This window comes from Microplitis mediator, chromosome 3 (genome assembly GCF_029852145.1).
Source record: "Microplitis mediator isolate UGA2020A chromosome 3, iyMicMedi2.1, whole genome shotgun sequence".
Lineage (NCBI taxonomy): Eukaryota > Metazoa > Arthropoda > Insecta > Hymenoptera > Braconidae > Microplitis > Microplitis mediator.
The window spans coordinates 5657714-5681241 of NC_079971.1; the positions used below are offsets into that span (position 1 = coordinate 5657714).

General features: G+C 29.9%; 3 protein-coding genes across 16 annotated transcripts in view; 2 read left to right on the forward strand and 1 right to left on the reverse strand.

Annotated features, from left to right (window-relative positions):
- The window catches only part of LOC130665226 (protein alan shepard), a 31316-nt gene extending 19976 nt beyond the window's left edge, over positions 1–11340 (reverse strand). For 2 of the 11 annotated variants that reach the window (XM_057465544.1, XM_057465540.1), the window contains exons 1-2: positions 10856–11329; positions 9852–10756 (exon numbers count right to left, since the gene is read on the reverse strand). In XM_057465544.1, coding sequence (XP_057321527.1) covers positions 9852–9908 — 57 coding nt within the window. In that variant the 5' untranslated portion in view covers positions 9909–10756; positions 10856–11329. Of the gene's footprint in view, positions 1–9851; positions 10757–10831 lie in introns of all 11 variants that reach the window. The other 9 variants (XM_057465536.1, XM_057465537.1, XM_057465542.1 and 6 more) reach the window with 9 other exon arrangements.
- Positions 11341–11592: 252 nt separating this feature from the next.
- On the forward strand, positions 11593–20714 carry LOC130665230 (tRNA N(3)-methylcytidine methyltransferase METTL2). 3 transcript variants are annotated; one of them, XM_057465550.1, is made up of 5 exons: positions 11593–11800; positions 15130–15297; positions 17840–18027; positions 18266–18838; positions 18925–20714. In XM_057465550.1, the coding sequence occupies exons 3-5, from the start codon at positions 17933–17935 to the stop codon at positions 19235–19237; spliced, it is 981 nt and encodes a 326-aa protein (XP_057321533.1). In that variant the 5' UTR covers positions 11593–11800; positions 15130–15297; positions 17840–17932; the 3' UTR covers positions 19238–20714. The 3 variants fall into 3 exon arrangements, with proteins under 3 accessions (XP_057321533.1, XP_057321534.1, XP_057321532.1); XM_057465551.1 differs by lacking the exon at positions 15130–15297 and having other exon boundaries at positions 11786–11800; XM_057465549.1 differs by lacking the exons at positions 11593–11800; positions 15130–15297 and having other exon boundaries at positions 17882–18196.
- Positions 20715–20877: 163 nt separating this feature from the next.
- LOC130665231 (mitochondrial import receptor subunit TOM22 homolog) lies at positions 20878–22185 on the forward strand. Of its 2 annotated transcripts, XM_057465553.1 has the most exons (4): positions 20878–21003; positions 21244–21332; positions 21566–21671; positions 21835–22185. In XM_057465553.1, the coding sequence occupies exons 2-4, from the start codon at positions 21267–21269 to the stop codon at positions 22035–22037; spliced, it is 375 nt and encodes a 124-aa protein (XP_057321536.1). In that variant the 5' UTR covers positions 20878–21003; positions 21244–21266; the 3' UTR covers positions 22038–22185. The 2 variants fall into 2 exon arrangements, with proteins under 2 accessions (XP_057321536.1, XP_057321535.1); XM_057465552.1 differs by lacking the exon at positions 20878–21003 and having other exon boundaries at positions 21092–21332.
- The last annotated feature ends 1343 nt before the right edge of the window (positions 22186–23528 follow it).

Sequence of the window (23528 nt, forward strand, 5' to 3'; positions counted from 1 at the left end):
ATATATTTGATATATTTTTTTTATGTATTCATACATGTATTTTTTAACCATCCCGAAGTTAGCAGACAAAAATTTTTGGATTTCTTTTTCAACAATTAAATTTATGAGTGTGAGTGTAGCAGACATCAGACAAATTCAAAATTATAAATAAATAGAGTAAATAATTTAAAAAATAATATTTATAAAAAATGCACTTATTCATTTTAAAATTTTTTAAATGCAAATTTTTAAAATTTTATTTTATTAATTATTTACTCTATTAATTAATAATTTTAAATTTGTCTGATGTCTGTTACATTCACACTCATTTAAATTTGAAGAAAAAAAAAAAACTAAAAATATGCACATGTAGAAAATTTAAAAGACTATAAGTGCAATTTTTTAAATATTTTTTTTTTCATAATTTATTGTTTTTTAAAAAATCCAAAAATTATCAGATGTCGGCTAACTTCTGTATCATTATTTTTTATATATTCTAAGATATGTTTTTAATATATTTTAATTACATTTAAAATATAGGTGATGGGGGGAGGGGCAAAACGGGAACCCCTAAAATTTTATAAAAAAAAAAAATTATTTTTCTTTCTTTGTACCCAAATTATTATTATTATTATTATTATTATTATTATTATTATTATTATTATTATTATTATTATTATTATTATTATTATTGTCTGAGAATTCATACAATGATATCAAATTAACAATAAAAAAATTAGTCAACTTAGTTGACAAATTTTGCTTACGTTTGGTCTCCAAGGAATTTATTAATGTAATTCAATAGTTTGTTGATAGATTTAATTTCTTATTTTCTTTATTTCAACAGAGAATTATATTAGTGATAAATTTCATTTATACGTCACGATATTTATCTTTGACTTTATTATACATACTCATGAATTTAAAATTATGATTCATCAAGTACAAACTTTTTTCCTTCCAAACAAGACATAATATTTAAATGTAAACAATAAATAATTTAATACGTCTGTTAAATCTATGAATAATTTAGTAAATAAAAATTAATGCATCACAGAAAAAATAATATTTTTTTAATAATGCTTCCATAAATTACTCATGTTACACCAAAGATAAGACTGAAGTATAAATTTAAATGTTGATAATATTTTAATGTTAACAAAGTGAGGTCAGTAAGTCTGTAATTTTCACCTTGAGATAACATTAGTGAGGTCATTGATCAGGTAATTGATAAAATAAAATAACTTGTGAATATTATAACACAATTTTTTTATTACTTATATTATAGTTAAATAAAAGGACAACGATTATGATGATGGTAATGATGATAGGATAACGAAGGAAGTGGTACGAGTCTTTGAAAACCAGTCTCTGTACTCATCTCAGTACTTCTCTCGTCTCGTACTCGCATACCATAAATTCCCTGTGGCTTTTGCCTTGAGCAAATGCACGCACATATTTTTTATTTTCATTCTCTTCAATTCCAACTAAACTAAACGGAGTTAGATTTAAACCTCTAACAGCGTGGATGTAATCGTGTTGTTACATGTAATGATAAAATAGGGGATCGAAAGACCCTACTAAATAACGAGCATCATGTATAGCAACAAACCATGGTCTTGGTCACGTAAAAGATTCATCGAGAAACTCTTACAGAGAGCTGCTATTGACTCATTGATGAATCGTCTAGATGAATGGAAACTCATGTTAACGCTTGACATATTGGCCTTGTTTAACCTCTATCATATCACTTGGAAAATAAAATTAAAAAAAAACCATTGTCACGAGAGCTGATAAAGCTGCAGCGATATAGCTTTCAGTATATTATATATTGATTGTGTGGCTACAAGCTATCAATTAAGATAATATTACTTGAGAAAAGGAAGATGAAAGTTTTGGCTAGGATCCATCTGACTGACCCGACACCTTTTTTTATGCCAACCTAGGCATAGCAGTATTATTAGCTGTCCACTCCCGGGCTACAAAATAGCTTAAATTCTCTCAACATCAGAGCTAACTCATCCTATGAAACTCACTTAATTTCACACATGTTAATTACACAAAGATAATTTTATGGTTAAAATTACCCAAAGATTTTAAGGGGTAACATCAACCGACTTTCAATTCAATTTAATTAACGGAAAAACGTACACCTAAAATAGAGAGTCTTTGGCGTTTTTGAAGTAACAGAGGACTAAAAATTTCGTATTTTCAAAAATTTGAATTCGTCTTCGAGGAATTTTTTTTTAAATTATCATTTACTCGACGAGTGCAACAAAGACAGTCCTGGTTATTTTTCTGAGTGTGCGAAAGAGATCCAATGGCGTTTTCCTTTAAGAAAAGCCACTCTGATACCAAGTGTGTAGTCGAAATTAGCATTTTCCAAATGACATTAAGACGCCATGAGCTATTGATATTTAAGACACCGTTAAATTTTTTGTGACTACAAAAACTATAGTTTTGCTTATGACCTTAAACATGGAACACATTTAATGTGTGCGAAAATCAGACACTTGGTTTTAGTGTGAAATGACGGTGGGAATTATACTATTTGTTTCGGTACGTTGTAGTGAAATTTTATTAAAATATACTCTGGGAGATAACCATTTTTACTATGCCACAGAGTATAATATTTCTGACATCGAAAATTTAGAACTATTTAAATATTTACAATAAAAAATAGATAAAAAAATTGGGCTAGATACAATAGAAAATTTATTTGTTCAAATTTAAAGATTGCAACTTTTGGGAAACTTTGCACATGACATGATAATTTTATAAAAAATCTTGTAAATTCGATTTAATTCGGAAATATTCGGCTCTTTTCGTGGATTCTGGTACTGAGAGGTTTCTTTCTTAAAATGAATCAGTAACAAGTGCTGCGAATCAGTGAATATTCACTGCGAATTAGTCCCAAGTATATCACTGATTGAATCAGTGATATATATATGAGACTATTTATGAAGTGAATATCCACTGATTGAACTACTTCTCACTGATTCATTTTAAGAAAAATGAATCACGAGACATATTGAGGTGTAAGCGAGCATCTCTATGTAAAACATCATATGAATTTTCTTTTGTATTATAAAGTAAAATACCTAGTATCCGATCAATCCTATATAGTAAAATATAATAAACAGATATACAAATACCAGAGTGATCGAATACTAGTTCCTTGATCGGCTACTGGATCTTATCTTAATTCTATATATATATTAGGGTGCTCCGTTTGAAACGAAGATTTTTTTTTTTTCGTTCCCCATCGAAAATCTTGTTCTACATGTAAAAATAAAAATTCAGTAAAATTTTGAGCTCTTAATAACAAATTTAAGAACTGGAACAACGTCGTTGAAGTTTTCCCATGCTAAAAGCATGTAAATTTTGATTCTTTTCTTTTTATCGAATAAAACTCAGCCCCATATTCACGTATCTTATCGGTTCAAAGTTTTCTTGGAAGAGAATTGTATGCTCTCTGAAAAAGCCTGTATGTGCTTAGCAGTACCTTCAACTACAGCCCTCATGGAAGCCTTGAAAGTCTAATTTCCTACGAAATTAGTGGTTTTTTGTTGTTAACTTGTAAACGGTTGACTTTTGGGAAAAAAAGTACATGATGTTTTTTGTAGGAAATTCAGTCTTCTACAAAAAAGTTCTCATAAGTCAAATCTCTAAAATCAATATTTAAAAAGATATATGAACTTTAACTAAGTAAAATTCGAAATTTTAGCTAAATGTCAGTGTTCAATACTATACAATATATTCAGTTATTAACTTACGGTAAGTATCAATTAATATATATTTATATAAAATATAAAATGCCCGTAATTATTCATCGAAATTGTTCTTAAGTACTAACCTCATTTGTAATTCTTTTGAAATATTGAATGATTAAAACACAGGATTGAAGAATCTCGTTCGAATTTTCGATGTCCTCGGGACCTAACAGATGGATTATGTTAAAAAAAACATGGTTTATGTAATGGTTTTGAATTATAAAACCGTTAATCTTGACATTTAGCTAAAATTTCGAATTTTACTTAGTTAAAGTTCACATATCTTTTCAAATATTGATTTCAGAGATTTGACTTTGAAGAACTTTTTTGTAGAAGACTAAATTTCCTACAAAAAATGTCATGTACTTTTTTTCCCAAAAGTCAACCGTTTACAAGTTAACAACAAAAAACCACTAATTTCGTAGGAAATTAGACTTTCAAGGCTTCCACGAGGGCTGTAGTTGGAGGTACTGCTAAGCACATACAGGCTTTTTCAAAGAGCATACAATTCTCTTCCAAGAAAACTTTGAACCGATAAGATAAGTGAATATGGGGCTGAGTTTTATTCGATAAAATGAAAAAAATCAAAATTTACATGCTTTTAGCATGGGAAAACTTCAACGACGTTGTTCCAGTTCTTAAAATTGTTATTAAGAGCTCGAAATTTCACTGAATTTTTATTTTTACATGTAGAACAAGATTTTCGATGGGGAACGAAAAAAAAAAAATCTTCGTTTCAAACGGAGCACCCTAATATATATGTATTTTAATGCTTCTAAAATTTTTGATAAATTTAGTAGATGAACTGTTTTTATTGTTCTTAACGGGAATTTTTTTGAATATATGAATAATAATTTATTTTACAAAATTAACATGTTTATATTTTGTTGTTACTAAATAATTGTATGTATGTTAAGCTATTAAATGCATCTTAACAATTTTTTCAGCTGTTTTTTAATTTATTCCTTTTATTTTATTTTTTACGAATAATTTACCAAATATTATAATCTATTATCATGCAGCTGGTAAACATTTTTAAAATAAAATTTAATCTGTTACCTCGTGACAATTACAATGCACTGTAAATTCTGTTGGATGTATTTTCAAATTTTATGTTACCGGTAATTTTTACCCTAATTTCAAACTGTCCTCATGCTACTTCACTACACAGAAAAAAAGGATTTCTTGACACAAGAAATTTATTTTTGCCAAGAAAATTTTTGTTTTTAATTTATAATCCAAAAAATTTTTTGGCACAAGCAAACTTTTCTAGGAGCGAGTGAAAATTATTCGCACCAAGAAATCCGTTTTTTCTGTGTATTTTATCAGTAGAGCCAGGATTTTTACTTTTGATTTAAAAATAACAATTAATTATGAATGCTGTCAAATTTTTGATATTACGGCGGAAATATTGGTCGTGTAAAAAAATTATTCAAATAAAAGTTGTTCGAAATTTAATTTTATAAAAAAAAATGCTTCTTATAATTTTTTCTTAGGACTAATAACAAAGCCGTAACTTAAAAATTAAGATTTTCGTAATTAACACAAATTTGAATCACTCATTATGAATCTTAATTTTGGAATCACGGTGAAAATATTAGTCGTATCAAAAAATCATAAGAGAGAATTTTTTTATAAAATTAAATTTCCCACAACTTTTGTTTGAAAACTTTTATGATAAAACCAATATTTTCGCTGTAATATCAAACATTAGAACCATTCATTTCAAAATTAAGGCAAAAATCTTGTCCCTATTTATCAGTAATTTTTACCATAATTCCATATTGTCCTGCTACTATTACTATACTAATTTTTCTATAAACTTTCTACGTAAAAAATACAGTAACATTCCCAATGTATTATTCTCTCCTATATATTTATTAATACAACTCGTTTATATTTGCATTAACGTTGACACTTAAAAAGAATACACAATCACGTCCGGTTTTTTTTATTAAATTCATTAAATTAAATGCCAGTTAAATAATAAAAGTTTTGAAGGAATTTTGTTTTTTTCAAAAACATATAAAAAAATAAAATAAAACAACAATTATTCCAACAATTTATCTTGTATCCTCAACTTTTTAATACACATGCAACGACCAAATGATTTTTTTCAAATTTTTTTAACATGAAACCAACAGGTTAATGCAACTCAGGAAGTATGGAATAAATTACATACATACTCACGTGTGAGTGCGCTTGCGTCTATTTAATTTCAACTCAAAAGATATCTGTTAACTTTTATAAATTTTTATAAAAATAAAATAAACTATCATTGAAATCCTATATCATTAAAAAAAAAAAAAAAAAACATATCTTATAACTTTGTTTTATTTTTTTCTCAACCGGTTCAATAATATTTAAAAATTGAACACTAAATCTACTCAATAATTATGCATTCAATGAATGAAATCATTTATACGATTAATTAATGTAATTAAAATAAATATAAACAGTTATATCAATTAAAATGCTAAATATTTATCGGTGAAATGAAAAATTTACCGATATATATAAATAAATAATTTAATTTATAAGATTTAAATAGTTAATGAATTATTATCAGTTATTATTCTGTATGACTAAAGAAAGTTTCAACTTGACTTTTCCTCCTCACAATATATAGCAATACATGACTAGTTATTTAAAAAAGACACAAAAGATGTAGACTTTCTACGACCTGGTATCTATCTCGTTAATCACTAGGTCCTATCCCGTTTATCTTTATTTTATTTATAAACCCACTCCTTAAATATTTATCTGTAGTATTTTAAAATATTCATCGATAATATCGACATATTGATATTTTGAATTTTAAACAATTTATGAGTCAAAAATATAATTACACTGTAAAAAATTTGGGGAGAGATCGCGTAGTAAATGCAGACGGATGACTGTTTATTTATTTAATCTCCTTGGAGTGAAATTTACTCCAAAGGGGAGTTTATTGTAGTATTAAAACACCGGTTCAAAGTAAAATTTACTCCAAAGGAAAGTTTATTTTAATATTGAACTACGGTTTAAAATGAAATTTACTCCAAAGGGGAGTTTATTTTAATATTGAAACTCGGATTCGTAGTGGAATTAACTACGAAAAGGAGTTAATTTTAATATTGAACTGCGGTTCAAAGTAAAATTCAATCCGAAGGGGCGTTTATTTTAATTTTAAAACTCCGGTTCGGAGTGAAATTAACTTCGAAGGGAAGTTTATTTCAATATTTAACTCCGGTTCAAAGTAAAATTCACTACGATGAGGAGTTAATTGTGATATTAAAACATCGGTTCAAAGTAAAATTTACTCCGAAGGGGAGTTTATTTTAATATTGAAACTCGGGTTCGTAGTGAAATTAACTCCGAAAAGGAGTTAATTTTAATATTGAACTGCGGTTCAAAGTGAAATTTACTCCGAAGGGGAGTTTATTTTAATATTAAAAGTCCAAATCAGAGTGAATACGGATTTAAATAAAATGCAAATCACTCTGATGAAATAACAAACTTTCCATTTACTCCATATGCGAAGTGATTTTTAGTAAAAACTCCAGGACTCCAAGTGACTTCGGATTGAAATAAAATTCCCAGTCACTCCAAATTCACTCCCAATTTTTACAGTGTATAAATTCATATAAAATACAAATGATAAAATTAGGATTTCAGTAATAAGATAATTTTTTAAACAGCCGGTACGGAGGGTGCAGCAACGGCAGCATGCCGCAACCACAAATAATCGATATTCTTGCACCGCCTACGCCGGCTAACCTAACCCCTCTAGACTATATATTGAAGCGTCATTTTTCTCATTGCTTACTTTTTTATTCACCATCATATTATTTATATATATTCTCTATTTATAGAAAGAGTTGTCCCTCCAATTAATTACGATCCATTTTTTATATTCCATTGATTTAATAAAAGACTAGAGCAGATCTCTTCAGCTCAAATCTCAATACTTATTTTAAATAAATATCCAAACTGATTCATAATTTTTCTCTTATCAATTTCTACAGTGAATGCAAAAAAAAATGAAAAATTCGAACTTTAACTGGATAATTTTTTTATATCTAATAGATAATACAAAACATCCCCCTTTTTTCCGACGAGTTCAACAGCCCCACCCGAAAGTCCTTCGACCCCATCAACCAGGGCAGGTACGACTTTTCCTCTCCTCAATTCTCTCTCCCACTGTTCGCCTTGTTCTCCTCATCCTCTTATTCTATAGTCCCGAGACAATTTTCCCGCAAAGGGTATCGATCAAGGCCAACGTCCCTGCGATGTCGTCAAATGTATTACCTCTAGCTATTGGAAAATCTCAAGAGGACAGGGTTCCAAGTCAAGTGTCAACGTCTAACTCTCCTCTATGCCCGACAAAAACAACGAGACCGAATAAAAACGGGGTAATCTCTATGCTAGAGAGCGAGACGTTAAATCGTGGAGTAAAAGATACATATCCGGTATGGTATGAAAAGAAGAAATATCTAACCAGCACACATGCATACATACATATATATACGAGAGTCCATCTTGAAACGCGAGCAATCGAGCGAGCAAGACCGGCCGGCAAACTGCCTTGGCCTTCGAGAAATAGAGAGAGAGGGAGAGAGATAAACATACAGACTGACAAAGAAAGAGTATAAGTAAGAGAAGCTTCTTGTTAAACTTCTATCCTCATTGCCATGGAGTCAACATTCCTAAACAAACCACGCGTGCCTGTGGATCCTCATTGGACACCAACACTACAGTAACTCAACTTGATCAGATTATTTATCACTGTACCTTTATACTTATTAATCAATTAATTACTATCATTTACCTTTCATACATTTTATAAAATTTTCTAGTTCTAATAATAGTTCTGACCTATAATTTACTTTTTCTTTATGAATCATAAATAAAAATAAATTTTTAAGCAAATGAAATTTAAAAATTTATCTTTTACTCCGTTTTTTTTTTATCTGTGATAAAAAGAAAAAAATTTCCAGATGATCATCTACTAAATTGGACATGGTATCGGTAGTAAAAATGTGCAGTTACTCTTAGAAAACGTCAGCAGGTTAATCCAGACATCCCGTCGATTCGCACATCGCACACAACACGCCCGGCGAATTCTTTGATCACGTGACAACGCACGTCGAACGCCGCCATGGCTATTGGATCAATCCATGTGCCATCTCTCTTTTCCCCTCTTTGATGATAAAATATCTCAGTCCGTGCAAATTAAACCCCTACTGATATTATGCGATGGCACAACTAAACCTACAGTGTAAAAGAGAGATAATATAATAAAAAAAATATATAAATAGAGAGAAATTATGAAAAGAGAAGCGTCAATAGAGCACTTCCTCACACATCTAAACTCGTTTCGTGTGACCGGAAGCATGACCAGACTAGGACCCCTTGTCATTCAGATGAATTTTTTTAAATTACAATAAATATTATTAAAATATCGTCTGTCTGTCATATTATTTCTATTAAATAGTTTCCTAGTGTTAAATATAATATCAATGCTCAGTGAAATCTACAGATGAAGCAGAGATTAATTCGCACTTGTTTGCTCCGCGAGAAATTCTCATGTATGCAGTGAGCAAGTAAACCCAGCAGATTTACTTTAGTGTACATTTGCCTGCACGCACACATTTTAAAAAGACGGAGCAGTATTTTATATATATATATGTTCGCGCGAGTATCAACCAGACAAGGGGAGGTAGAATACTGTGGCATGGTAGGGATAGAATGAAAGATAGTACACCCATAGTGAGCAAATGGGACGCAAGAAAGAAGAGAAATACATCGGCGGGGTAAAGAGCTTGGGTGGGACAGTAAACGCCCCGCGGCATGCTGTCAAACTACGCCGGTTTCGTGACGATCTATCGGCCATCGCACGCCCCAATCAAAATATTCTCACTAAAATTCCCCAGTAAATTACACTAAAAATATGTCAAAAATAATATTTTACTCCAACTTAAATTCATCACTTTACGTATCAATTTTTATGCCTCTTTTATCTCTGGTTTAAATGATAATAATAATAATAATAATAATAAAATATTAAATTTAATATATAAATATAAATATAAATATGTAAATATAAATATCACTCACCATCATCTTGTAGTTAAGTTTTCTCGGGGCCGCGACATTTTCCATTCTCACGGACATTTTGGTTGTGGTTTTAATAACGCAGCTGGTTCACTTTAGGGTGCAGAAACTTGCCGACGATACGTCGGTGACGATCGCGACGACGTTGCGACGATTATTTAGAAAAAGAAGTGGGGATGTAAAACACGGGTGCACTTCACATACAAACCACACGCGCACTATTTCCCCGGTGAGAACACTTTGAATTAAAATCTTGATACGGGAAGCTCTCCTTTTTCCTCTCAATTTATTTAATACGTTGCTTTATTATTATTATTATTATTTATCTGTAAATAATAATAATTATACTGTAATTATTATATTGAGAGGAAGAATGTTGATATCAGACGATAAGGAAGGAAAGAGAGGAAGCTAAGACTGAGGGTGTGTCTCTCCGAATTATTTTCGGTATAATCTTGAAACTTTTATCTTCCTCTACACTTAATAATATTTAACTCACTCAATTAATCACTAGACACTAAGATTTTATGAGCTTTCTTACCACAGTAACACTGAGAATCACTAGCGCATAATCTCCACCGATTCTTGATTTACAAAAATATAATGTTCCGTTTTATTTATTATCAATAAATAATTTAAAATTTGTTACTTTGTTTCCTACTATTATTTACTTATTTATTTTCGTGCGTGTCAGAGATGATCTCAGTCAGTTACTTATTTATTTAAAATTATAAATAAATAATTATTTAAATTTAAATTTAAATTTACTCTCTCCACTCCTCTTAAATAAATTTCCACCGCGCTCGCCACCGTGTCGTTGATCGTTCCGTGTTCCTCCTCCGCCAACTTATCAATTCTCTTGCTCGTTTCTACTTCGTGTTCCTCCACCTTGCGCTCACGTCGACACACTGTCCGAATAGTAAAATTATAATTATAAATTCAAAAAAATAAAAACAAATATTTTTAATTTTTATAAATATTACAGTAATAAAGTATATAAATTTTACCCTCAATAAATAAATTTACCGGCAACCCGTCAGGTTGCTTGAGAATAAATAATAAAAAATATTATTTTCCCCTTTATACTTTTTCACTCTTCGACTCTACAGCCGTTCGTTTGAAGCCCGGCTTGCAAGACTGTTACCCGTTCGCGTTTTTTTTTTTTTTTTAAATAATCAATCGCTACTTATTTTTATCACTTGTTTAATATCACGTCACACATTTACACACACACACAGCACACACGGTTGCTTATTAAATAACGTGCGACAAAACTATATCACCCTTCAAACTTGCGAATAATTGGGAAACATCGGGTAGTGTGGTGTTGTCTTGTAGGTAGAGTCTAAGCTACTGCCCGGCGAGATGCGCCCATCTTTCCCGAAACTCGGTGTAATGACCGCACAGTGGCGCCACCGTCTGTTCTTTCAACTCTGTTCGCAAAAGCAACTTATTAGCCCACCAATACCAGAAGGTTTACGCAGCAATGAAAATACTCAGGGACCTAGAGACGGGAGAGACCGCCGTCATGTGGACGATGACCGCGCCCGTTATTTCAATTCGTACCACGAAATAATGCACCAGAAGAAGATGCAGTTACGCGGACCTGGTGAATGGAGGTGAGAAAAAATTACTGGTGGTAAAACGACTGCAGCGCCACGGGATTGTTATTTATGTTGGTAAGACTGACGGTAATAAAGAGGATCAGAGTACACTCACCCCCGCAAAATAATACAGCCGATGGTATTCTGTCTCACTTGTACTTTGATCTCGTTCTTTTTCTAGCTGATGCGGCATCACACTTTGGAGAAGTCGACTAAATTCTCTGGTTATCGATCTACAGTCAACCTTCCGTCCTTCCTTATTTTTTTACCAGAGTTATACCGGTTTAAAAAGACGGCCTAGGTGAATGTGATGAATGGAGCTCTTGCTGATTGAGCTAAAGAAAAATAGTGAGTAGAGTAAAAAAAAAAAATAATGATTGATTATTAAATTGTAGGTCTTGTAGTCGAAATCGCGGTTCCGTTCCCCTCCGCTCGTGTTCCTGATTCACCTCCTCTACGTCCTCATACTCTTACTCCTTAGACTCTTCGACACGACACGGCACTCACGGACAAGGTCAAGGCCGTTGGCCTCTTTATGCACTCCTTCCCCTCAGTATACATTCGTCACCTTCAAGTTTGTCCTCGATAATCAATTTGTCGCTTACATCATCATTCTTTTTTTCAGTATCAAATTTATTGGAGAAAAAAAATATATATAGCATAGTATAGTACATGGTCTAGACTAAATAATATACTAGACTCCCTTTGTCCTTGAAAATCCATTTAATTTATAAATTATTTCTCTTGAGTGGATCTGCTCTGGCTACAGTAGATTACAAGTTTTTAAACTTTTTGCCGGGACCGAAATTTTTTGGGATGAAAAAAAAAAGAGATAAAAAATATTGTAACGTTGAGAGTTTGTGGCTAGGTCAACGTTAAGTCAAGGATGGTCGGTCATTTGCCGAATCGTCTGTTTTTTTATAGATTTCAGATTCTGTATCTCTTTTTCATTCTGCTATTACACGGTCCTGCATTACTGATATTTCTGTTACTGAAGCAGATACGGATGGATTTAAAATTTATTAATACTTGTTATATTATGTAATTATTTAATCATTGTCTTCGTTCTCATACATTTATATCAGCTGAAATTTAATCTTGTGAAAAAAAGAAGCCGGATAAATGAGAGAAAAAATTTATGATCGATTTATCACTAACGTTACGTAGTTTTTTGTTAATTGTCAGTTGTAATATTGCAGAATATGTACGGAAAAAATGAACTGTATAAATTAAGAAACGACAAGTAATATAATGATTAAGTGATTAGTAGATACTATCATTCTAAATAGTAATTCTTTAATCTGTAATTAAGATAAGTAGAGGATAAATATTAAAATTTATTGTCTATGGAAGAAAAATTAATATTTGAATTTTAAAAATCGTAACAAACTTAGAAAATTTTTGTTTGGAATATTAAAATTTCCCGTACTGACACCCAGATTCTGGGTTATAATTCCAAATACTAATTATTTTTAGTCTCTTTTTTTCAGTGTAGATAAATTTACACTGTTAAAAAAACGGGGTAAGTCCATGCGGTGTAGGTGTTAAAATTTTCGGAGTTAAATTTCAATATCGAAAGCGGTTTTAAAATAACACCACCGAAAGTGTAAATATTCTTTACCGGTGTTAAAATATTTAACTTTGTGAATATTTTTACTTACTCTATCACTAAAGTTAATATGATCTTGAAGTTAGTAGACAGTTAAAAATTTCTGAATTTCTGTTTGAACGACTTAATTTAAAAAAAAAATAAAAATAAAAATATGCACATGTAGAAAATTTAATAAACTATGGGTGCAATTTTTTCAAATATTTTTTTAAAAATAATTTATTGTTTAAAAAAAATCCTAAAATTATTGGACGTCGGCTAACTTCAGTATCGTAAGTTAATTAGTATTTTTATTAATTAATTAAATTATTGGTGATTGAAATGGTGGGGGTAAAATTGTGTAATTTTTAAATAAATTACGTATAACATAAATAATTATTTAAATAAGTAGATAGCAAAGTTTAAATTTCCTCCAGATAATAATTATTAAATTTTTATATTTTTTTATGTGTAATACATTTTTTTTTTCTAATTTCTATACGTGGAATTTTTTTTTTACACCGATTTAACACCGCCAAATTACACCGCCTTCACCGGTGTTAAATTGACGTATTTTTAACACCGCTCTTTTCACAGTGTATATTTATTGATGTTAAATATATATTTATTGCAAATAATAATTGAGGTATTTTAAAAGTACTTGACTCTATAGTTAACTCCATTGTTTTTTTTTTTCAGCCAATAATTTACTATTCTCATCGACCCACATTGCATCGCTACTCGAATTTTATTGTATTTTTATTTTACCATTTACGCGTTTTTTTTTATTAGACGTCGTTTTCAACACAACAACGTCATTAACAAGAATAACAAGCATGTAATTGAACATCAGATAATATGATAGCGTGAAAATTACCATCGAGAAAAAAATAACTCGGTGTATAAAATTTTATTTTAATAACTCTGTATCTGCAAATTACACTTTTAATTTATTATTTAATAACCATTCGCGTACATTAATTATATTTAATTATACAAATATATGTACTTGTTTTACTTGAGAAAAGAAATGTATGAATTTGCTCAAAAAACTCGTACATTTATTTATAATAAATGACCGTCAAATATTTTTTGTTTTAAAAGTTTGTTATTACAATGATATATTTGATGATTTAAATATATATATAGAGTGATACAGAGTTATTAATAACAAATATATGATATTGAGTGATAAAAATCAGTGCGGAGGAAAAATGATAAAAATGAGAGCTGTGAATTCTGAACTTTGAGGTCATCGACCGAACGATCTTTGGACCCTCGCGTTCCTGCGCGAGGGTGAACTACCCCAGTCGACCACCACCATCCATTCTACCAGCAGCACTATGCTACATCCAATCCCATTTTAGCATCGTCGACGTCAGGCTCCTACGTCTCTTCTCTTTTCTCTCTTTTACACACTATGTCTTTCTCATTTTACTCGTATACATCGTGCAAACACAGCAGACAGGGCGGGCCTTTTTCACCCTCGGAGACGATCTTCCCTCTCTGCCAGACAGAAAAAATCCCGCGAGGTTGTCTAGGACGAGAGAGGACGTTTGGGATTCAATTGAAACAAAGAAAAATTTATTACTGTTTTTTTCCCTAATTTCTTCATTTTTACTTTTTTTGTTTTACTAAAAATTTTATTGTCATTTTACTATTAAATTAATCTAATTAATAACATAATTGTTTTTTTTTTCTAATGACTAAATTAGCTTTCAAAATTGAAGTATGATCGTTAGGGAAGATTGAGGTACATATAGAATACGAACATAAAATTTTGTGCTGCGCTCATGTTTCTCTGTTCCTACAACTCTTCGGGGTGGTTGCCCTCGTCTGCGCTTTGTAGAATATTATAGTCCGTTCAATAACGCGTAACTCTCCCATTTTCGCCCTTTTATATACTTATATATTTTTTGCCCGAAAAAAATATCCGACATGGAAAAAAATATTACGATTGCCACTCACTCGCTTACTTCAGGGACTCGTTAAATATTAATTACATTAATTGTTTAATATTAAATTAATCAGCTAATTAAATTTATCAAGGAGATCACTAAAAATGATATTTTTTTTGGTAATTTTTCAGTATGTAAAAAAGTTTTACGCTTCTTAAGCCTCAATCGATCGTTAGTAACTGATGTATATAGAAGAAGGTTGAATGTGTATATGTAGATAGTATATAGACATATGAAAGCGGAAAGAGAGGATGAGTAAAGGTGTAGTGAGCGAGAGGAATGGACGAACAAGATAGAAGGTGAGTGTATCGATTCTTCCCTTGGGAACTATGGATGTGGGCATCTAGAGGTAAATGGAGAAGGGTGGACATCATCCTCACATATCCTCTGATTACGTTTGACCGTCACTACTCTCTTGTCTAGTGACGCGATTCTATAATTAACAAGAAAATGTTCATAACTTTTTTTTTTTTTATTACTTCCCTGCTTGAAAAAACGATAGATTCTCAGTCAAATGTCTTAAGGTCTATAAAATTTCTCATAGAACTCATTAATTCTCATAAAATTTTTATAACTTATAAGAATCTTTTGGCTTTTATAAGATTTCTCAATGATAAAAGTAGCAGACGTTAAAAATTTTTATTATTTTCAATAAACAAAACAAATTGGCGGGAAAAAATTTTTTAAAATTCATGTGAAGAATTTTAAAAATTGTATTTTTAAAAAAATTTTTTGACAGTTAACTTGATAATTAAAAACTTAAAAATTGTCAGATGTCGGCTACTTTCAGTGTCGGAATTTCTCAAGCAGAATTTTTTTCTGCGTTGTTTTAATTCATTTTCACAGATTTATACTGAACTCAAATTTTATAATCATAACAAAAACGATTTTTTTTTTAATTTTAAGGTAATTCTCAGACAATACTCCCCTCACCCCTTTTTTTAAAATAATCAATGACTTTGTCACCACAAAACCAAAGAAAATATTTATTTGATAGACAACTTAATTATTTAATAGTGCCTACAAACCGAAATATTAAAGCTAAATTTCATTATATTAACTCTTATAAATATTACTTAGACACAAAAAAATATATTCATTTAGAATAAATATATATATTAGTTCGAAGTTAATAAATATTTACCATCAGAAAAGACAGTTGTCACTATACTAGCCAATAGCAACGGGAGTAGTTCGGTGCTCGCCACTAGATCGCGCCCACCCATTGCAGTGTCCCTGGTAAGAAACTTATTTCAGAGTTATTATATTCCGAATTTAAAGCACATTTGTCAAGACTTTGACGCTATTTGACGCAAAGAAATATTTAATTATGACAATTATGTTTAAGAATGATATTAACCACAACATTTTATATCATAATACAAACAAAGAATGTGTTAAGAAAATTTTTCTTTAAAACAACTAAATATATGATTAACAATAAATACGGAAATCATTTTGTGGCTATAACTAAAATTTAGTTGTCAGAAAAAAATGGTTTCTCAATGTACCTCCAAGACACCAGAGCCCCTAATATTGAGGTGGATTTCCCGCATCCACTTTGTTCATAATAAAACAGACATAGTAGCACCATTGGTTTCGATATGTTCGGCAGATTGCTCTTTAATTCTTTTTAAGTCTCCGTCAAATGATGAATATCAGTCATACCATCAAGTTTGATTTTGGTCTCGTGACCATCCGACTCATGATAGTATACAATTGTTTTTTCAGGACTTCTTCTTGGGCGTCAAATGCCCCGGGCCACGTGTTTTTCTTTTGTTTTCAACTGTTTTTCAGGCAAGTGAAGTTATTGCTATCAGGTGGCTTTGAATCACGTTTGCCCCGAAAATTCAGTAACACAAATCAATTCGTGCAAATGTTTGAGAAAGGCTTACCTGCACACATCTTGTGTGTGAAAGCCACATGAAAGAACTTCTTTGGTTTGCCACTTATATGTTGGATTATGTATTTATAATAAACTTTTAAAGAAATTAATCTTTTCAATATTTTTCTTCCTTATCATCTTCACAATTGATTTTCTTAACATAAAAAGTAAGAAAAAAAAGTGACCAGTGACCATTAACGTATAATTTATCTTTGCTAAATATTTTATAGTTTCTAATAATTTGTTGTTTTAGTGAATTATAAAATATTTAGTTAAAAAAACCAAATATATGATTGGCAATGGGCAATCAAATCATTTTGTTGTCATAACTAAAATTTAGTTGTCAGAAGAAAATTTTTTTCTCAGTGTACTATTTCGCTGAGACAGATTTTAAAAAAAATTATTAAAATAAACTTCAGGATAATCTTCATTTCAATTTTCAAATTTGAATTTTCAAATTTTTTATGCTCAAATCTATTTACCAAATTTCATTTAACTCCTAATTGATTACAACTGTGAGTAACTTTTTTTCATGATCCAGAAGTTAAGAGAAAAAAAAAAATTTTTGGATTTTTTTTCACTAAATTAATCACAAAAAAAAAAAACTAAAAATATGTTCATGTAGAAAATTGAAAAAACTCTAAGTGGAATTTTTTTGAATAATTTATTGTTTAAAAAATCCAAAAATTATCAGACGTCAACTTCAGTATCATTTTTTAAAATCTATATCTCAGCGAAATTGTAAATGCGTTTTTTTTTCAATGAACGCTTTAATTTTTTTTAAATTAATTAATAAAATTTGAATACTGCTATGACAGTTGTCATTGAAAGTTTTTAAAAAGTGGCGGGAACTGTCTGAGAATTGCCTCAATGTTTTGACAAAATGCAAATGAATTTACGTCGGTATTATTTGGTTCATGTCTTAACTAAATCGAATGGTTTTAAATATTTTTCAGGTGATACCGATAGAGTTCAAAGCTGATAAAGTCACAGCAACAGTAGCACGTGTACTTAGATATTTTGGAGTCCATATTTAATTAAAAGGCTAAATGGCATCAGAGAGTGAAAAAAATGAGCAAAAACGTCCGCAATTTGGAAACCGAACACTGAAAGAAGATGACAACGTATTTCAACACAATGCGTGGTATGATTCCATATAATCTGACTTATTATCTCGTAAATTATAAAAGTTTATCAACCGCACGTTGTTTCAAATCCTGGTTACGTTTTTGTCACACGCGTCACAGAAAAAAACCACCAGGAGGTTCACGTTATTTAATTGATCAGTCAAGAGTTTTTGAATTTAATGCCTGGTACGGGCTTGAAATATTTTATTTTACCCATTTTTAAAAATATAAAATAATAAATATGTTCATTTTTAGGGACAACGTTGAATGGGATGACGATCAACAAAAATTGGCCCAAGAAAAAGTATCTGAAAATTCAGTAGTCACTGCGTCAGAAGAAGAACTCGAGTTGTATGAAAAAAAGGCGAGCAACAATTGGAATAAATTTTATGGGATTCATCAGAACAGATTTTTCAAAGACAGGCATTGGCTGTTTACTGAATTTCCTGAGTTGGCTCCGTTTAAAGTCAGAGATGACTTGAACGTGCCCGAGAAAGTTTCCTCAGAGACAAAGGAACACAATGATGAGGATAAAGACTTTGAAAAAAATTCAGTTACTGAACAACGAATACTAGAAATTGGCTGTGGAGTTGGGAATACGATTTTTCCTATTCTTGCTTATAATTCAAATCCAAATTTATTTTTGTATGGCTGTGACTTTTCTTCTGTCGCTGTTGACATATCGAAGTCACACAAAGACTATGATGAGTCACGGTGCAAAGCATTTGTATTAGATATTACTCAAGATGACTGGGAAACGCCTTTTGAACCCAATAGTTTAGATATTGTCATGTTGATATTCGTCTTATCAGCAATAAAACCGGATAAGTATGTCCAGTTATTAGTTATTTACATACAATGAATAGAATAATTGTTTAAGATAATTTTTTATTTGTGGTTGTTTATTTTTTTAGACAAATTCATGTGATAAAACAAATCCATCGTTATTTGAAACCCGGGGGACTGGTTCTCTTACGGGACTATGGCAGATATGATTTGGCTCAGCTGAGATTTAAAAAAGGACGATGTCTTGGGGATAATTTTTACGCCAGAGGTGATGGTACTCAGGTGTATTTTTTTACTCAAAAAAATTTGAAAGATTTGTTTGAGGGGTGTGGTTTTAAAGAGGAACAAAATGTCGTTGATAGACGACTGCAAATTAATCGCGGTAAGCAACTGAAAATGTACCGAGTTTGGATTCAAGGAAAGTATCGGAAAATTGTATAGAAAATTTGAATTATAAAAAAATTTATTTTAAACTTGTGTTCAAAAATTTTAAATTGTAAATTGGAATAAGTTTTTTTTTATTAGCAATGAAAAATTAGGACATTAATTATTATAATTTTATCAATTGGATTAGTAATTAATTTTTTTTTATGAGATATTCATTTTGATTTTATGTAATATTAAAATTATTTTACACTGTAAAAAATTGAGGGTGTATTCGGATTGTATTTAAATTCGAATTCACTTGAAGTTCCGGAGTTATAGAAAAAATCACTTTGAATACGGAGTTTATTTTTTCAGCGGACTGATTTTGGGGTGATCTGGATTTTTTAAAATCTGCATTAATTCCAGTTCGGTTAATATTAAAATTAACTCCTTTTCAAGATTAATTTTACTGCGAACTATTTTCAATATTAAAATAAATTCCCCTTCGGAGTTAACGTCACTCCGAACCGGAGTTTTAATATTCAAATAAATTTCCTATAAGAGTTAATTTTACTGCGAACCAGAGTTTTAATACTAAAATAAATTTCCTTTAGGAGATAATTTTGATGTGAACTGGAGTTTAAAAATAGTAATAAACCCTTTCGGAATGAATTTCACTGCGAACCGGAGTTTCAATATAAAACTAAATTCCCCTTTGGAGTTGATTTCACTCCAAACCGGAGTTAGAATATTACAATAAATTCCCTTAGGAGTTCAGTTTACTACAAGCCGGAGTTTTAATGTCAAAATGGATTCTCTCTAGGAATTAATTTTACTCCGGACCAGAGTTTCAGGATTAAGGCCATTCTTAGACAGTGCCCCCCCCCCCCACTTTTTAAAAATTTTCAATAACTTTCAACTACCATAAGCGTATCAAATTTTTATCAATTAATTAAAAAAAAATTAAAGCATTAATTGAAAAAAGGACAACGTAGTCGTAATTTTACCGCTATATAAATTTTACAAAAATTATTTACACCTGATATCAATTAGGAGTTAAACAAAATTCATTAAATAAATTTCAGTAAAATCGTCATGTCAATTTTATAATTAGAATTTTTAAATTTTGTTGGCTAAAATTTAATCAACAAATTTCGTTTAACTCCAAATTGATATCAATTGTAAGTAATTTTTTTAAAATTCTATATCTCAACGAAATTACGACTACGTTGTCCTTTTTTCAATTACGGTTTTAATTTTTTTTTAATTAATTCATAAAATTTTAATACGGTTATGGCAGTTGAATCATTGCATATTTTTAAAATGTGGTGGACACTGTCTGAGAATGCCCTTAAAATAAACTCCTCTTCAGAGTAAATTTGACTCCAAAGAAATTAAATAAATAAACAGTCACCGCTTCGCATTCACTCCGGATTTAATCTGCTTTCACTCCTAAAATTTTTTGCAATGTACAAATATTTAATGTGTTTTTTATTTAATAACAATTAAATTTGTATTTTAAATTTTGTAATAAAATAAAATTATTAATAATAAATATATGGTTTCAAATTTTTTATCATTATAATTATTCAAAGAACTGAAATTACTCCAAAATTAATTTTATAATGACGTTCTAATTAATTTTATGTATGAATTTTCTCAAAATAAAAAATAAATGAATAATGAATTGCCAGGAACAAAAATAAAATGTCCTTATAAATTGACAGTCGCAAATGTCAATCATAATTGACAATCGTCAAGATAAATAATCTCATATTTTTTGAAGCAATAAATAATTAATCTTATTTAAAATTAAAATGAGCCAACTTTTTCAAATTTAGGTAAGTACAATTTAAAAATTCAAATTTCCCGGGCAATAAGTAACAGTTAGCTCAGCCTAGAAGAGACTTAGAAAATCATGAACCTCCTAATGGTCTCTTGTCTTTCCACGCGTGTGAGGGTTACTCATTTTTTTAGGAATTAAAATAATCTTATAAAATAAGACCAAGTCATTATTAAATAAATAATTAATTAAATATAATAATTAATAAGTGATTTTTTGTATATGGCGACTGTTGAAGAACTTGATCTTACGGACAGCGGAATGGAAAGCAGCGATATCCGTTCGCCAGAAGTTAAATCCATCCTTCCTGATGAAGAAGAGGAAGATGTAATTTTATTATTTTTATTTTAAATTTAAATATCAACATTTTCTTGCACTCAATCTTCAGTAACAAATTTTATTATTCTACAGTTTTCAAATTTAAGTAAAAAATGACATGCAAAAATTCATGTCGTTTTGCGACTCGTTTAAATTAACCTCCAAATTTACTGTGACCTAAAACTTGAATAAAAATATTATTTTAAAATTTAAATATTCAAATATTTATTTTATTTTTCCAGGATGAAAGTCTGGCAGAAAGACTTATCGGCTTGACAGAAATGTTTCCAGATGAAGTTCGCAATTTCGGGTATAATTTAGGATCTTACTTCACATCTCGTGTCAAAGGTACAAAAACTATTTAAAATTCTTATCATTTTATCAATTATCATTACGTCATTCCTAACAATTTATTAATTACTTATAACTGTCATTATTTTATTTGTCTTAATTTATAAGTATGAGTAATGAATGTCATTTTTTTAATTCAACAATTATTTTATTTTCGCAGCACTCTACAAGTTTTCCTGCTCGGCAACGTGGATTGTGTTCAGCACATCAGCAATTTTGTTTGCTCCGATAATTATTGAAATGGAAAGAGCGCAAATGGAGGAAATGCAACGTTCGGTACAGAAGCAAGTACTTCTAGGACCCAATACTGCAATGTCTCATATGGGACCTGGGATGGGAATGGGACCTCCAGTCCAACGATAAATTTTCTTTGCGTAAATAAAAAACAAAAAAAAATAAAATCGTGTTGAGAAATAACATCTCTTATGCCGTATGAACATAAACACAAACTTATTTATCAACATACTGTAAAACAAACAATTAAAATATAAATATTTCATTTCATTTTTAATTTCTCAATGATCCTGAAGTCAGCAGACAATTTAAAATTTCCGGATTTTTTTTTCCAACAAATCAACGACAAAAAAAAATCTAAAAATATGTACATGCAGAAAATTAAAAAAGCTATAGGTGCAATTTTTCAAAAATTCAAAATTTACTAAATGTCGGCTAACTTCGGTGTCATATTTCAAACACTTGATTTTTGTAATTACGCATATTTTTGAAATAAGACTTAGTAAATTTATTTACGTGCGGAAATAATCAAAGGCATTTTTCTTTTTTACTTTTTCTTTTTTAGATCTACTTGTTGACCTCAAAACTTTGAATACGCTTCAAATTTTTTAGGATTATGATACATTGTGCATTTTTTTTTATTAATTAACTATTTATATCATAATTTTTTTTTTTTTTGTTTTTTGGTGTAAATGTAGATTTTATCTTGTAAGTTTAATGCTTCTTAAAAATATAATAGTTTAGCGCCAGATGTATTAATCTTTTAATGAGCCAAATAAAAAAAATGTAAAACTGATTTGATAAATTTTTTTATTTTAAATTTATGACTCCAAACTGCGTACAAAAATTTTAAATAAGCGTTAAGAATAACAGCTATCATTCAAGAAACTCAACTTAGGCTTATTAAGTCCAAAAGCTTTTCATTAATTTATGTTCAAGTAAAAATTATCTGAGTGCTCATAAAAAATAATTTATAATTCATATAAAATAATATAATATTAAGTGTGAATAATTAATCACCAGCGTAACTTTAACAATAATAACCAAAACAAAAACAAAAAATCATAAATCATAACCAGAATCTCAATTTAAAATTGCCCTTCTAGCTTTCTTCTTACAACTGTCCGATGATGCTCCAAAAAAATCTACTTCTGTGGCATCTTCATTGATAATTTTGGAAATTCTGTATAGTGGAGAGCGTGTCGAAAAACGCGATCTTACTAAAGGAATCTCCAATGTCCTATTAGATCTCAAGTTTATATTTGGCACAGCAAAACCCAACATACCAAGCAGCTCTGAGGCATCAAGATACCCATTAATAATATTAAACCCACAGCACAATCTTGTTATTTAATATAATTTTACCGATGCTCATTTAAATATTTTTGAATTTGTAATAAAATAATTCTAATTTACATCAAGCAAAATTACAGCTCAAGATCTAGATCTATCACAATCTTTTTCCAAGGACCAAGGATATTTTTAAGCTCAAAATTTTACTTAATTGTCCTTATTTTCAATCGTATAATTGAAGTTATAATTCAAAATTATTTATTACTCATAAATTTTTCCCAGCATCTGTTTTTTCACATGGAAATTCTTCAAGAAATAAAAATAAAT